At 39.6% G+C, this 14,602-nt stretch overlaps 4 protein-coding genes and 1 long non-coding RNA gene across 7 annotated transcripts; 2 read left to right on the forward strand and 3 right to left on the reverse strand.

Moving 5' to 3' along the window:
* The first annotated feature begins 7 nt into the window (after nt 1–7).
* On the forward strand, nt 8–809 carry LOC148286110 (uncharacterized). The gene is made up of 2 exons (XR_015832535.1): nt 8–242; nt 373–809. It is a non-coding gene; the product is annotated as an uncharacterized LOC148286110 (long non-coding RNA).
* A 673-nt stretch (nt 810–1,482) lies between these two features.
* INH3 (inhibitor-3) lies at nt 1,483–2,170 on the forward strand. Its single transcript, XM_021946466.2, has one exon. The coding sequence runs from the start codon at nt 1,588–1,590 to the stop codon at nt 1,927–1,929; it is 342 nt and encodes a 113-aa protein (XP_021802158.1). The 5' UTR covers nt 1,483–1,587; the 3' UTR covers nt 1,930–2,170.
* Nucleotides 2,171–2,605: 435 nt separating this feature from the next.
* On the reverse strand, nt 2,606–5,392 carry LOC148286111 (uncharacterized). The gene is made up of 3 exons (XM_088246523.1): nt 4,694–5,392; nt 4,294–4,409; nt 2,606–3,844 (listed from the first exon to the last, which is right to left on the reverse strand). Exons 1-3 carry the CDS (start codon nt 4,844–4,846, stop codon nt 3,058–3,060), a joined length of 1,056 nt encoding a protein of 351 aa, XP_088102649.1. The 5' UTR covers nt 4,847–5,392; the 3' UTR covers nt 2,606–3,057.
* Nucleotides 5,393–6,884: 1,492 nt separating this feature from the next.
* Nucleotides 6,885–10,509, reverse strand: LOC148286112 (E3 ubiquitin-protein ligase RING1-like). Of its 3 annotated transcripts, XR_015832536.1 has the most exons (3): nt 9,177–10,508; nt 7,131–7,192; nt 6,885–7,040 (listed from the first exon to the last, which is right to left on the reverse strand). XR_015832536.1 is itself a non-coding variant. In XM_088246520.1 (2 exons), the coding sequence occupies exon 1, from the start codon at nt 10,320–10,322 to the stop codon at nt 9,186–9,188; it is 1,137 nt and encodes a 378-aa protein (XP_088102646.1). In that variant the 5' UTR covers nt 10,323–10,508; the 3' UTR covers nt 6,885–7,192; nt 9,177–9,185. The 3 variants fall into 3 exon arrangements, 2 of the variants coding, with proteins under 2 accessions (XP_088102646.1, XP_088102648.1); XM_088246520.1 differs by having other exon boundaries at nt 6,885–7,192; XM_088246522.1 differs by lacking the exons at nt 6,885–7,040; nt 7,131–7,192 and adding an exon at nt 7,268–8,879 and having other exon boundaries at nt 9,177–10,509.
* Nucleotides 10,510–11,942: 1,433 nt separating this feature from the next.
* On the reverse strand, nt 11,943–14,185 carry LOC148286113 (pentatricopeptide repeat-containing protein At2g13600-like). The gene has a single exon (XM_088246514.1). The coding sequence runs from the start codon at nt 14,061–14,063 to the stop codon at nt 12,303–12,305; it is 1,761 nt and encodes a 586-aa protein (XP_088102640.1). The 5' UTR covers nt 14,064–14,185; the 3' UTR covers nt 11,943–12,302.
* Nucleotides 14,186–14,602: the final 417 nt, after the last annotated feature.

Genomic DNA, 14,602 nt, shown 5'->3' on the forward strand with positions numbered 1-14,602 from the left:
TGGAGTTTCATTCTGCTGGACCACTGGTTCTAATGTGGGATTTACTTCTCACTTAAAATTAATCTTAGACCCTTAAGTGAATTATTTATTTGGGAAATTATTATACTATTGATGTTCCATTCTTTGTATGATGTCAAGTTCTGTACAAAAATGATTTGTTTTTCAATTTTGTTGGCGATTAGGTACAAGCTGTCTTACTATCGATTTGGAGAGCTGACGACAGAGTATGGCAAACCACCTGGGTAAGTTTCATGTGTCTTGAATAGGTTATTTGTTTCCAGTGCAGTAGGTGTATCAAGTCTGGAATTTTCATGTCAAATTGCTGATTTTTTATTTTTTATTTTTTGGTTTTTTGATGCGGGCTTTTGACAGGTATGATCGTGCACGGGGGGTTGAAATTGGAAATAAGGATATCAAACTTGAACATCTGGAAGAGGCATTCACGACATCTAATTGGATTGTTCGTATTTACAAAGTCAAACCACCTAATAATAGGTGGTAGATCTGGCTCTCTTACTGCTGCTACAGAAAAGACAGTAATTGAACATGGTAGATGAAAGCCTGAGAGCTTGGAGTCTTGAAATATAGTTTTTAGTGGTAGTAAGTAAAGCGTATGGATTTCCTTTAGAGTTGGTTTGTGGCACTCAAGGCTTATTACTGATATGATCGGGAACCGCCTAAATGGATTTGCGGTCTTTTTTGCCTCGGTTAATTACAACGGTTTTGTTCATTGTATCGTTGAGACATAGATATGATTCACAATGTAACATTTTGAGCAATTTTAATTTTAACTTTAAATCCCATGATAATTTTAGTGCCTTACCATCATTACTGCAACAGAAGGAATACATTTTGGGAAGGAAAAAAAAAAAGTAAAATGCAAAGAACACCAGAATGCTTGTACTTCCCTAAACTCTACACTCCGCTAGTCCATGTGGGTTGCTGGTTTACCGTTAAAATTGAAGTAAAATTGTAAGAAACTCTCTTGTTTAGTTTCTCTCTTTTCTTTTATTTTCAATGGATGCGTTTACATTTAGTAGTTCTCCGATGAATTTTCTTAAAAAGGTTGTATTTCTTTCAAACAAACTGTTCATGAACTTGTAACTTTGGGAAATATTGCGCTGGGTGAAATGCGTGGGTAATTTCTGCGATCACGGTTGTAAAGCCTCACCAACAAGAAGTAATGAAAGTTACAAAATTGGTAAATCCACCACCATAGCCCTTGGAGCTCCCCACAACATGTAGAAAATGTACTTGTCGGCATTGTGTTGAGGGTTTTAAGATTTATTTTATTTTTATTTTTTAAAATTTAAACAAAGGGGCAGAGCCCCAGGAATAAGAATTTATTTCCGTAAAAAAGAAAAGTACCAATAGGTATAGGTCCATAAATTTAAAAGCAATTATCATTAGTGGTTAGTCCCTAAAAACATTTATTATAAATATAAAAAAAGGTCAAAGGTAAGCGACGGTCAGACGGACGGATGTTTAAGACCTGGTAGCGAGGTAAACGGGACAAACGCCAAGCGATTGAGCGATCGGGCGATTGGGCGATTGGGCGATTTGCGATTGCGAAGAAATCATCGAAGCATGAGCGGCGGCGGCAGAGCACAACGGATAACGAGCGGGAGCGTGACGACCACCATCACCCTTGAGAACCCCGACGCATCGGCATCGGCATCGGCATCTTCATCCTCGCAATCGGAAGCTTTGGTTTTGCGGCTAAATCGGAAGAAGAAAAAGAAGCAAGTGACATGGAAGGAGGGGACGGTGGACAACGAGTTCATGCAGAAGAAGAGCTCCAAAAAGTGTTGCATCTTCCACAAGCAGAAGCCCTTCGACGAAGACGACAGCGATGATGAGGATCACCACCATCAGCATCACCCCTCACCTTCGGGCCATCAAAACAACGTCTGTTCTGATGAATCGTAGAATCATACTTTCTTTCTAGTTGTTCAATCCAGTGAAGAGTGATTGGTTTCACAAATCTGGATCTGTGATTTCATAATTCTTTAGGAGTTGGGAGGATGAATTAGGATCTGTGATAAACAAACATATATAATATGTATATGTAATGCCCCCTCAATCTTTGTCCCCCTTGGGTGGTTGTGGTTGCTTGCTTGTTTTATTGTGATCTACATTCTACAAAACAAAGCAGAGGTCGGTTGTGATATGATAATGATTTGATGCTGCTGATTGCTGAATGTCAATTAAAACTTGAAAGTTGATTTCTTATAATGAACAATTGGCTCGTTCTGGTTATTTCACCGAAAGAAACGACCTAAAACCTTACATGCCTGTGCCACAAAGCAAGCTCGGATTGGGCTTCACATGAAATGAAACCTTACTTGAAGGAACCTGTAAAATACAATACAAGGCAATAGCCAACCATTGATGGATTAATTCAGTATCTACAGCCCACACAACATCAATCGCAAGGAACACATCTGTATTGTAAATTTGTAATCAACAACCAACCCATTACCATTGTTAATCCTTACGTCTGTCTGTCTTTCATTGTTTCAATATCGCCTTTCATGGAATAAAGGACTAGTGATTTTCACAAGCTAAAAGGGAAAGGGAAAAGGCATTAGTGTAAGTCAGAGTGTTGTGCCAAAAAAAATTCAATCTCCATTACCAATAATGATACAATTGTACTGTAATGCACAGCTTGAAATTACTACCTTTATTAAGATAACATGACCGATCTTAACTTAAATTCCCAGTCCAAGTGGGATTGCTATTTTTTGATACAAAGTAACACATCACAAGAATAACGAAATAATAAATAATTTGGTCACATACCATCTCCATTACAGCTTTTCTCAAGCTGCTGCAGCTACTGCTTCAGACTTGAAATGCTATTTAGCATATTGCTGCATATCATTATCATCCAATAGTTTAAAATGAATCTTTATTTACCGTATTCTCTTTCTATAGTTCTCCCCCTCTGATTTTACTGCAGCTATATCATGTATAATTTTGTAGCTGAGATATTTCATCCCATTGGATCTAGTGCACGGAAACAAATCATCTATATCAAAGTGCAAATGAATTTCTCTAATCAAGGGCAGCTTTCCAGCGGCCAGTTATTGGCTTCGGTAAGCCATCAAAGATTGGTCTAGCCATCGTTGCAGTTGAGAGAGCTTGCAAGTCTTGTTTCAAGCTCCACCTTGAAGTTGGCCACACTGATGCTGTGTTATTACTCTCCTGGTCTTTTAAGCTTGATGTGCTTGATGATTTACGAACAACAGCCATTTCGTCAGTCATGATAGAATCGCCTAATCCCACTGGAATGGAGTTCAACCATCCTGACTCTGAATCAGATTGCAGTACTGTTCGGCTTGCTGATTTCTGCCTCATGGCTAAACCATTTCCTGTTGAAGAAGAGAAACCACTGCTCCCACCACTGTTTTCCCCTTTTAACAGCCTTTCTGGTGTACCACTACCATTATCAACTTCAACTTTCTGACGCCTTCGGACCGATTTCTCATCAGATTTCTCACCCTCCCCATTTCCAGGTTCTGCAAGGTGCGTATAATCAGCCATTGCACCATTCTCAGCTAAAAGATCAATTGAAGAATGCCTAGACTTGTTAGGGTGACTTTCAGACAATGGTGAGAGCACCTCATCATTAAAGTATTCTGAACTTCGACTTCTGTAGACTGCCATCTCCATGCCTTCAGCTGTACCCCTCAAATTTGGAGATCTTAGACCATAGTATTTTTGTAAAGTGCTCATTGCTGTAGTGACTTTCTCTTTGGGAGCTTTTGAACCTACAGAGCGGAATGGTTCTAGCACAATAGCTTGGCCAAGACATGGGTTGGATTTTTCAGTGTTGTTTTCTCTGCAGTAAGACATAGAAACTATAAGCTAACTGAAGTTTATAAATACAGACTAAGATCGATTGATGCACTTGAACATCCAGCTACCAGAAACAGTGGGAATTTAGAATTGCAGATTGCAAATTCTTAAGGCAGAAGCCGTAACCTCAGTTTTTTTTCAGCAATAACAGATGTACATTAGATATGGATTACATATATAGAGGCAGGACCGGTGTAGAACTATAGCATGTTTAGGGTGATGCTTCGGTGGATGTATTATAGTTACAATGGAGAAGGTAGCATGTGAAAATGTAAGTAATAGTAACATTTGATATTATCTTTTTGTTGTTCGTATTTCATGCTTATAGATTGTTTGGAATTGGAGTTAAGAAGAAAGAGGGTAGAACAGAAGAGGAAGGCGGGATAAAATGAGAGAACATGGAAGGGAAAGAATTGAGAAGATGTTGATTACCGTAGAGAAAGAGGGGAAGATGGCGGATGTCTTCCTGGCAAAGGTATTTTCAAAGTCTTCAAAGCAAACATTTGAAGATCTGTAGCAAACCCATTCATCCTTTTAATGTCAGCCACCTGTTTGTTTCATTACAAATTTACAAAGCATCATCAGCATTTACTCTTTAGCAATAGCACGACACCATTAAAGAAAAGTTGGAAACTTAGAACAAGACCAACAAGAAGAAGAAGAAGAGGGCATGAAGCTGCAGCTGATGATAGCAATAATAGCAAGCAATAGACTAGAACTAATAGTAATAGAGCGCGAAATAATCAGAGCCAGGGAACGAGCCAATTAAAGACAGGATTTGAGTAGAGCATATATAAATATAGCAGGGGGATTTCAGAGAAAAATTAGAAACCTCGACGCCGTATTTGATGGCAACGCCGGCAAGTGTGTCCATCTTGGAGACTTGGTGCTCTATGAAATTCTTGCCTCCTCCTCCTCCTCCTCCTCCTCCTCCTCCTCCTCCATTATTGCCATTCTCCACCGACCTTGTATTCGAAGGAGACATTCTTCCCCGATCTCTTCCCTTTGTTGTATTTATATGTATATATTATAGCTTAATTAGCTGCTGCTGCTGCCCTCAAATCCAATCTTTGGTTTCTTTCTTGAGAAGAGTTTTAGAAAAGAAAGAGACACAAAAGCAGATCCATACATACAGAACTAAAATATTAAACTAAACAAAATGGAGTCTACATAAAAGTCAAATGCTTCTCCTGTCCGGTGGAAGCAGCATCAGCATTTCTATTAAATTTTGATTTTTTTTCTTTCTCAAACGCAGGAAGCAAACTAGCCAAGTCTCCCCTAAAGAAAAAGAAGAGAAGAGACGAGAGCTGTGAATTTGTGAATTTGTGAATTTGTGAATTTGTGAATATAAAATGATAGAAATGGTAAAGTAATATATTAATTTTGTATGTATTTCCCCTGACGCGGAATGATACAGTTGAGTTGAGGACTTGAAGGATGAGGAGAGAAGAGAGAGGAGAGAGGAGAGAGGAGGAGGAAGACAGCGGGGAAGAGAGAGAAAGAGGGAGAGAGAGAGATACCGACTACCGACACATCTCAGCAGCACTCATTCATTTTTATGATATTTTATTCCATATATTAAAAAGAAGACTCTCCCTCAATACAGTCACGCAAACGAACGACTCTGCCTCTTTGCGGCCCCCACCTCCACCTCATCTCGTATGTAAAATTGTAATGTATATTCCGGTTCCGTCCTTCTTTTCTTTATTTTCTTTTATTTGTAGATTTATTTTATTTATTGTACTTATTTGATGATATGATATATCACGCAAGTTTTCAATTTTTGAGAACAAAATGACTTAAAATCCTTTATGCATAAATGTAGAGTAGTGGAAGTGGATGGACATGGACTGATGCAATTTGAAGTTTAATATTTATGGTATTACCATTTACTAAATCAAAACTTACTAGCACATAATATGGATGTATATCACTAAGGGCTCGTTTGGTATCTTATTTAGATTGAATTTTATAAATTTTAAAACAGATATTTAGTCCAAAGTTATAAAAACTCGTTTGTAAGCCCATTTTTGAAAACTCAAAAACACCCTTATTATTAAAAACAAAAAAGGTGAAATTTTACAATTTTTTCTCTATTTACAGTCTCCTCTCTCTCCCGAGTCCCGCTCTCTCTTTCATTTTTTTTTCCTGGTAAACTTAGGCAACACCCCTCTCTCATTTTTTTTTATAGTTAATTTCAATTTGGGAATCTAGGGTTTCTAATTTTAATTTCAATTTTTTTAAGATCTTGAAAATAGTTTGGAGTTCAATACCAAACAAGTTTTTAAAAAATTTTAAATCAGTATTTAGAAACTCATGTTTTGAAAATAAATCATAATTTTTGAGTTGATTTTTTTGAGTAGGATACCAAACAAACCCTAAATAATTAAATAAATCAATTTTATCGTCAGTGAAATTTGAAGCGATTTCTTCTAAGGAAGTCGACTATGAGTGTTATTAGACTGAATTCTGATTAAATCGTCTGACTGACATGTACTGTGTACATATCATATCATACTAGTAAAATTGTCTCTAGCCGCCAGGTGTCCCAGCTCTTCTTTTTTTCGGTTTTCCTTCTTTCCTGCTTCCTGCTTCCTGCTTCCTGCCACGCAATAAATAAACTTGCGGATAGCCTCAATATCACAATCCTCTCCTCTAACTCGAGTCGCCCAGGGAAAAAAGGAATACAGTGAGTCAGTCAAATCCTCTTTGGCTCTGTTTCTTCTTCTTTTTTGGTCGAATGGCTCATTGTTTCCTTTGGTAAGGCTTTTTTTGGGAAGTAAGGAGAGGGAGAGGGAGAGGGAGAGGAAACCTAGATAAAAGATGGAAAAGAAAAGGCCCCAGCGAGCAGAGCAGTATTTATTTATTTATGCGTATTATTATGTTTATGCATAATGCATCACCACCACACGAAGAACGCTTGCAGCAAGCAATGCCTCTTTTTAGGGTCGGCATGTGTATGTCATGTCCGCAAAATGGAGAATGAAAAGAAAGAAAATAGATACAGCACTTGACGACACCTCTCAACTCAAATAAGCCCCCTTGTAGTAGAAGAAGAAACAAGGCCATGTATTACAGACGACATCCAAAAATTACCATGGTACCCAAATGGAAATTTTTTACAGGACACAACACAACGCTGATAATGCACATCAAATTCGCACAAAATGATGATGAACCTATAAAAGAATTCGCAACAACAACATTAACAATAGCATTTTACCTATGATTATCAGGGCAAAATATTTTAAAAAGCAACTGTCACTAACTGTTAATGTATAAGATCTTTCTTTGTTCAACAATGGTTGCAGATCCATGCTGCTCATTGCACCTACCAAAAAGACAGAAAATTACCTTTTAATTGAAATCTTCATAAAACTATAACATGAGAGAGAGAGAGAGAGAGAGAGAGGGGCGGGGGGAAGCCAGGCAAAACTGCACTCAACACATATCAAGCCAGAAGAAAAAACACACACACACACACACACACACACACAAAATGTCTTACAACTTAGAGTAACTAAATCACCTACTGCATGTAAAACAATTATACATGATAAATTAAACGAATTATATGCATAAATTGCTGCAAATATAGTAAAATATTCAGTCGAAATGATCCAACCAGGGCTCCATATTGATTCCTCAAGTTTCAATAAAGTAGAACAAAAGAAATTTGTTACATATGGCTTGCGCTAAAAAACCTTAACTCATTCAGACATACTCATAGTACACAAGACCGCACACAAACAAGACAGTTAAAAAGCGAAAGAGAACCAAAATATGCTTTCTACACTGGACTCACATAATGCAGTCATTAATGATCCTAGATTCGGATGAAACAAAACACAAACATTCCGTGGTCCAACTCTTTAAAATAGAACACCTTACAAAATCTCATCAGCACACAAGTTCAGCTGATTTTGACAGCAACAACTATGCTCCTATCAAGAATCTGATGCATCAAATGATTCCAATAGTCAATGTATCCAATTATCATAAGTCATAACTATACGTCCAACCTCATCTCTCTCGACTTTTTTGAGATTTAGCTTCAAAAGCTGGACTTCCAATAAAAGCAAAAACTAGGAACAACCTCTACCATATAACCCTGACACCCAACTTGATTTTGTCATAGAAATCAGGAACAATAAGCCACATATTCTCAATTCTGAAGGGACTATGATAACCGCTGATCCCCTAATCAAACATTATCAGGATGTGATTTACAACTGCCCTGGGCAGGGGACACCTGAGCAACACAACAAAAGAACATCCCAATCACTAGATATGGGGAACGATCAATCCTACAAAGATTAAGGATTATTCGAAGAGTTTAGACCACATAAACCTCCTGTAGCAGAGGATGATCAATAATGCCATGGGGCATAATAAAACCTAGTCTGTCATGGAACTGGTGATTATGCACCTTGTAGATCTCTCTCCTAAAAATAAGTATCCTACTGTCTAGGATATTATACAATATCCTACAAACGTCATGAAAGTCACCTCCTACAACTGTCTCATAAGATATGGATGATTCATATCCACATTGCAAGAAGGCAGATATGATACATATCGAGAATATCAATAATTCCGTGTAAAAGTCGGTGCAGTGGCATTTCTGTGTGTTACCACTGATAGACTATGGTATGATTTCTAGAATTCTTCTGTATGCATTATTTAATTGACGTTTACTAGTTCAAAGAGGGCTAACATATGATTGTGGGGGTTTGTTGGGAGTTTAACATGAAAGGAGCTCTACCGTACTTCTTTGTCTTTTTACTACACAGTACATACAACTTTTATCTCATGGTAATTCAGAAACAATTTATAGGTACATGTGTTTCATGTCATATCATTGGTTGGTTGCATGTTGTTGCAATAACTTCCTGCTTTTGGAACAAATATGCCCCCACTCCGTATGATAGCTTTTCCTTTCACCAAACCTTTAAAGACCATCATATGTCATTCTTCCCCCATTAATCAGCTACACATAACTTTTTTTGAAGCAACATCTACAGATAACTCAAGCAAAACAACGTCACTAAGGTAAAATAGAGTTGCAAATTTGCCACATGAAAGGCCTAACTCTTAAGTAATCAACATAAAAATTCAAGTACAGATACAAGTATATTTGTCAATATTAATCAAGCATTTCACATGAAGCGCAATTATAAGAAAAATTCCCAGTATGTATCAGTTAAACTACTGGTGCAAGCATGAAAAGAGTAAACGATGATTCCCTTTGCATGACATACAACAGAAACAAAATGGAAGACAAAAATGAATGTGTATGGTAACAAGTGCAATACCAATTGTGTTTAATCAAGATCTTCATGCCTAGGCTCCTCCGATCCAGAGTTATGACCTCCCCTAGTCCCCGAGTTCGACTCATCATTGTTTCCACTCCCACTATTACTAGTCTCAGCAGAACCACCAAATACCCTGAAAAGGCGTGGCAAGGAGATGGTAAATCTCCGCTCCACCGTTCGGGGAGTTGGACTCTGATTGTCTAGAGATGGCGCACCAATCCCAATCCCAATCCCACTCCCACTCCCACCACCACCACCTCCGGCAAAAATATTGACCCCACCAGCCGCCGCAGATTGATTAGCTCGATTGGCATTGGCTGAGGCCCCGCTAAGCCTCTGCTCGTAATCAGTATCATCGGTGGGCAACTCGTAGCGACAAACAGGACATGAGTTGTGCAATTCCAGCCAAGGCAGAATGCAATCCGAATGGTATATGTGCTTACAGGGCATCTGCTTGGCCTCCTCGCCGAGCTCGAACGAGTCCTTACACACAGCGCACTGGGACGAATCGGAATCCAACAACTCCTTTGAGATTTTCACAACCGGCAAGCCCTCCACTGCGGATTTCGAAGCGGGTGGCGTGCCGTACCGGTTTGGGTCGTTCTCCGCGAGCTGCTGGATCAATTGCTCGAGGCCCGGGCCGAAGAAGTAGTCGCCGAGATTAAGATTGGGGGGGACGCGAAAACCTGTCGGGTCCCCCCCGGCGCCGGGGTTGTTATCGATCACGAACTGGACATTGGCACCATTTGCTCTTAGGGTTTGCAAATAGTTTTGAAGGAACACAAAGGGGTTGAAGGCGTCGGGGTCCTGAAACGGCGAGGAGCGTGCGGGTGCACCGCCGAAGAGGGCAGAGAGATCGTCGGAGAAATTTCCAGGGCCGGGGGCGGAGAAGAGGAGGGGAAAGCCGCTGGAGGCGAAGGGAGGAGCGTCGGAGGAGGGGACGGAGAAGAAGGGATTGGGGGGAAAAGTGTTAGGGTTAGGGGTTTCCATCTCTTCGACGAAGCCACCGCTGCAAATAGGGCAAACGAGATCGGACGTAGGTGGAGGGGTGAGGGAAACCGTACGATCGCACTGGTGGCAAAAGTAAAGCTGAGGAGGAGCGATCGGGCCACCAACACCGCCGGAGTTGCCGCCCGAGGACGACATGTCGCTTTGATTGAGAAAGAAAGAGAGTTTCGACAGGCGAACGATTTATATGGAGGACGAAACGAGGAAGACCGGAAACTGAAGGAGGGAGGGAGGGAGTTTTTCTTTTTAGAGAGAGAGAGAGAGAGAGAGATTGTGGAAAGTTGAAATAAATAATAAATGGATGAATGGTGAGTGTTTAGGCGTTGTTCGCGAGTGTACGCCGATATACTAGTATACGACGGATGAGGGTGAGGGTGACTAGGAGCGGACTCACAGTCCTAAATTCCTAATATGACACAAATTTATTTACGTCCTATGGTTTTTAAGTTACAAATTCTTTTTTCCCACTTTTCCGTATCTATCCACAAACAACGGCAATTTTCCTTTTTCTTTTTTCTTCTTTCTTTTTGAACATTACAAGTAATTTATTTATTTACGTGTAATTTATTTCCTTTAAAGCACTTCCACCCATTTATTATGGCAAAGGGCACGGGCAAGTAAGGACGGTTACTGTTTACATGAATAGTATATGCCCTAACAATATTTTTGTTGCTTTTCCAATCATTGCCATGGCAATCCAAGGGCAATTACTATTTATATGAGATTATTTTTATTTATATGTATGAGATTAATAATTAAAAAATTGCTAGGTATGTATAAAAAAATATTATGTATTTTTTGGTAATTTTTCAGAATTTTTTTTCTATTTTTGTAAAATTATTTTTTTCGTTGACGTCACAGCCCTCATGCAACAGCTCAGACTATTCTTGTCTTTAGACTTGTCCAATCTTGGTGGACACACCATTTTCCATTGCTGGAATGGGTTTTGGAAACCTAGGGGGCCTTGTACTCAGGCTAGCACTAACACTGGAAGTGCTCTTACATGCCAACTCTTATGTTCTAATGCTTGATTAATGAATTATCATTTGTTCTTAAAAAAGAGGGCATGATCATGTTTGGGCTAGTTTCATCTCTAAATAATGATAAAACTAATTAATAATTAAGGGTTTAGGGGATTTAAGCCTAAGCTCAACCCTAGTTTTTTTTTCTTTTTTCTATAGTGATTTAGCTTAATGACAATATAAAGCTATAATTACTTTTATTGTTTCATTTTTTAGAACTTGTATTTACACACTTTTCAAATTTAATAGTCATGCAAAACGAAACACAACAATTCTACACTTGAAAATTGAAACAAACACATCAAAAATTTCTTACTTATAATCTTATGGAGCCAAAATCATCAACCTGACAATCTGGATCATTTTTTGGAACACATATAAAGTGAACATTGCATCCATCATTATAATTTCTAAATTAAATAAAACCAAACTAATCACGATCAATTCAGTTCAGTGTAAAATTATGCTTGTTTGGTGTTGAAACCGAACAAAACTAGTCATATTGGAGTCGGTTTGAACAGTTTGGTTGGTTTGATGCCCACTCATAATTATGAAACTCTACCAAAGTTCCTGAAATAGATTTCAGTTAACAACATCTCTCAAGAACAAAAAAATATGTTGGAGCTGCAATCTTCCTTTAATTGGATACTCTACGTTATAATGAGGAAGTCCTTAATACCATGGATGAATTGCATCTAGTGTTGGACGTATGGAGGGTCTACTTTTTATAGCTTTTAGTATTTTTTTGCCTTACTGGGCTCGAAAACTGATGCATATGGGGGCCGATTAAGTTGCAAGGAAAGGCTCAAAGAGGCTCTGATCCGTGAAGAAGCAGTCCGCCCATAGTTGAATTTCCGTTGCAAGACGAGCGCTTGAGTTTGAATAGGGAATGAAATCAAATTTTGCCAGAATCGCGATCACAGATCATATGACTACTTGACTTGGCTTACCCGCCAAGAAAGAAATCAAATACAAAAGAAAGTAGAGTCTTTAAGGACAATATAGTTCATTACTCGATCTCACAGTAGATTGAAAAAAAGTTGATCCCCCGTCACTCCATTTCATTTCAAGCAAATCTTTTGAGGGCTAGAGTTGGTCAGTGGCCTTTTTCCAGTTCAATCCAACTGGATCCAGGCAATTTCTTTACATCCCTAGACTCCATTAGTTTCCTCAGCATCCCAGCACTGTCCCAGTTGCTCAAACCAGCAAACATGTTTGACAGTAATACATACGTTGATGGGTCTGTTCTGTTTATATCTAATGCATGCTCTGCTGCACGCTTTCCAGTTTCTGTATCGCCATGAACCTGACAAGCACCGAGCAAAGTTTGCCAAACCAGAACACCTGGTTTAAAGGGCATGTTCCGGATAAATCGCTCAGCTTCCTTTATACGTCCAGCTCGGCCTAGAAGATTCACCATGCATGCATAATGGTCTTCTCCAGGGGAGATTCCATGGTTATGAGTCATGGAGGCAAAATACTCCCATCCTTCATGAATAAACCCTCCTTGGCTACATGCATAAAGCAGGCATATGAAGGTGATGTAATTTGGCTCAACACCTTCCTCCAGCCTCATCTTATCAAAAATGTCAAGAGCTTCTCTAGCTTGCCCATTTTGTGCGCACCCCATGATCATTGTGGTCCATGACACCACAGAACGATCCTTCATTGACTGAAAAACACACCATGCACCCTTCATGCATCCACATTTTGCATACATGTCTAGCAGAGTGTTATCCACGCACGCATCAACATCAGTACTAGTTTCGAGTTTAATTCTCAAGCCATGGAATTTCTTCCCTTCATCCAAGGAAGCCAAATTGGCACAAGCATTCAGGGCAGTTGCAAGCGTGAACTTGTTTGGCTTTATACCCACTTTCTTCATTTGAGCAATAACCTCAAGCGTTTTGCTTGGTTCCCCGCATTGTAGGCACCCGGCAGCCATTTGGGTCCATGAACACACATCTTTTGAAGGCATCTCATCAAAGGCTTTGAAGCCATCCACTAACTTGTGATTTTTAATGTACATATCAGCCAAAGAGTTCCCCACACACATCTCAGCCCCATGACCACACCTGACAAGCTGTGCATGAACCTGGACACCCATTTTAAGATCTGTGAGAGCAGCCAACCCAGTGAGAACACTCGAAAATGTGTAGCCGTCGGGTTTCACTCCCTCGCGATTCATACGACACCAGAAGTTCGGTATTTCCAAATAAGAACACTGCAAGTAGCCAGCCATGATAGCATTCCAAGACACAATATCTTTATTGGGGCAATTCTCAAACACTTCCAAAGCCTCTGTTAATTCCCCCTGTCTTACTAAAACAGTCAAGAATGCATTCATCAGGAAAGCATTCCACTGGAATCCTAGGCGAACTATGAATGCGTAAACTTGGTAAGCTTGAGTCAGATTGCCATACAAGGAACATGCGTGGAGCGCGCTAACCAAGGTAAACTCATTGGGCTTGGTCGTGCCATCCTGGTGCATACGACCAAACAAAGATAGGGCTTCTTTAGGACAGCCATGTTGGACAAAGCCCGTAATAACCGCAGACCACGACACAACATTCTTGTGAGGCATTTCATCAAACAGTTGGAGACCATTGCTAAGATCGCCACATTTAGCATACATGTTGAGTAAATTATTTTGAAGAAAAGGAGAAAAGGGCAGAGAGCCCTTGATGAGTTTTGCATGAATTGCTCTGCCATGGGGTAAGTTAGAGGTTTGGCCACATGTACGCAACAAGTCGGAGTAAGTCTCTTCCTCTGTGGCCAAGATGTGTGTGGATTTTGATGCGGCAAGCGTAAATGTGTCTCCAAAAAGAGCACGACTACCTGGGCGCGGGCGGAGCATCTGTCTACTTAATTTAAATTTTTTGTCTAACGTGATGATTTACACACATGGTCTATCATTTCTACTGCTTCTAGCCTTAGTCCAGCTTTTGACACCGGATTTTAGCAGCAAAAAAAACTTGTTACTTTGTTACATAAAAATAATATGAGATTAATATTTCTTGTCTAAATTTATAGGGGGCGTTTGAACTCGGTTGCAATGAAGCGGTCACGTTGGCTTGAACAATGGTTGTACAATTCATAATGCACTTCACATCCAACACAAGGGTATTTTTATATTTTTTTTTAGTGGAGTACAAGCGATAGTGTAAACTAGAGGGGATGAGGATTTCTCACACACACATCTACAATGCCATGGCCGTGGGGATTCCCTTTTCCATTGGAATAGACCCAGTATTTTTACTTTTATTGTTCTTTATAGTTACATAACATTTCCGACACGCAACTACATGTGCATGTTGCCAAAAGATGAAGGTAAAAAGGTATTGCATATGAAAGAAGACCATAGCAGTACCCTTGCAAGCGAGGAGATGAACATGG

Source organism: Prunus avium, unplaced genomic scaffold (genome assembly GCF_965620075.1).
Source record: "Prunus avium unplaced genomic scaffold, drPruAviu1.hap1.1 HAP1_SCAFFOLD_708, whole genome shotgun sequence".
Lineage (NCBI taxonomy): Eukaryota > Viridiplantae > Streptophyta > Magnoliopsida > Rosales > Rosaceae > Prunus > Prunus avium.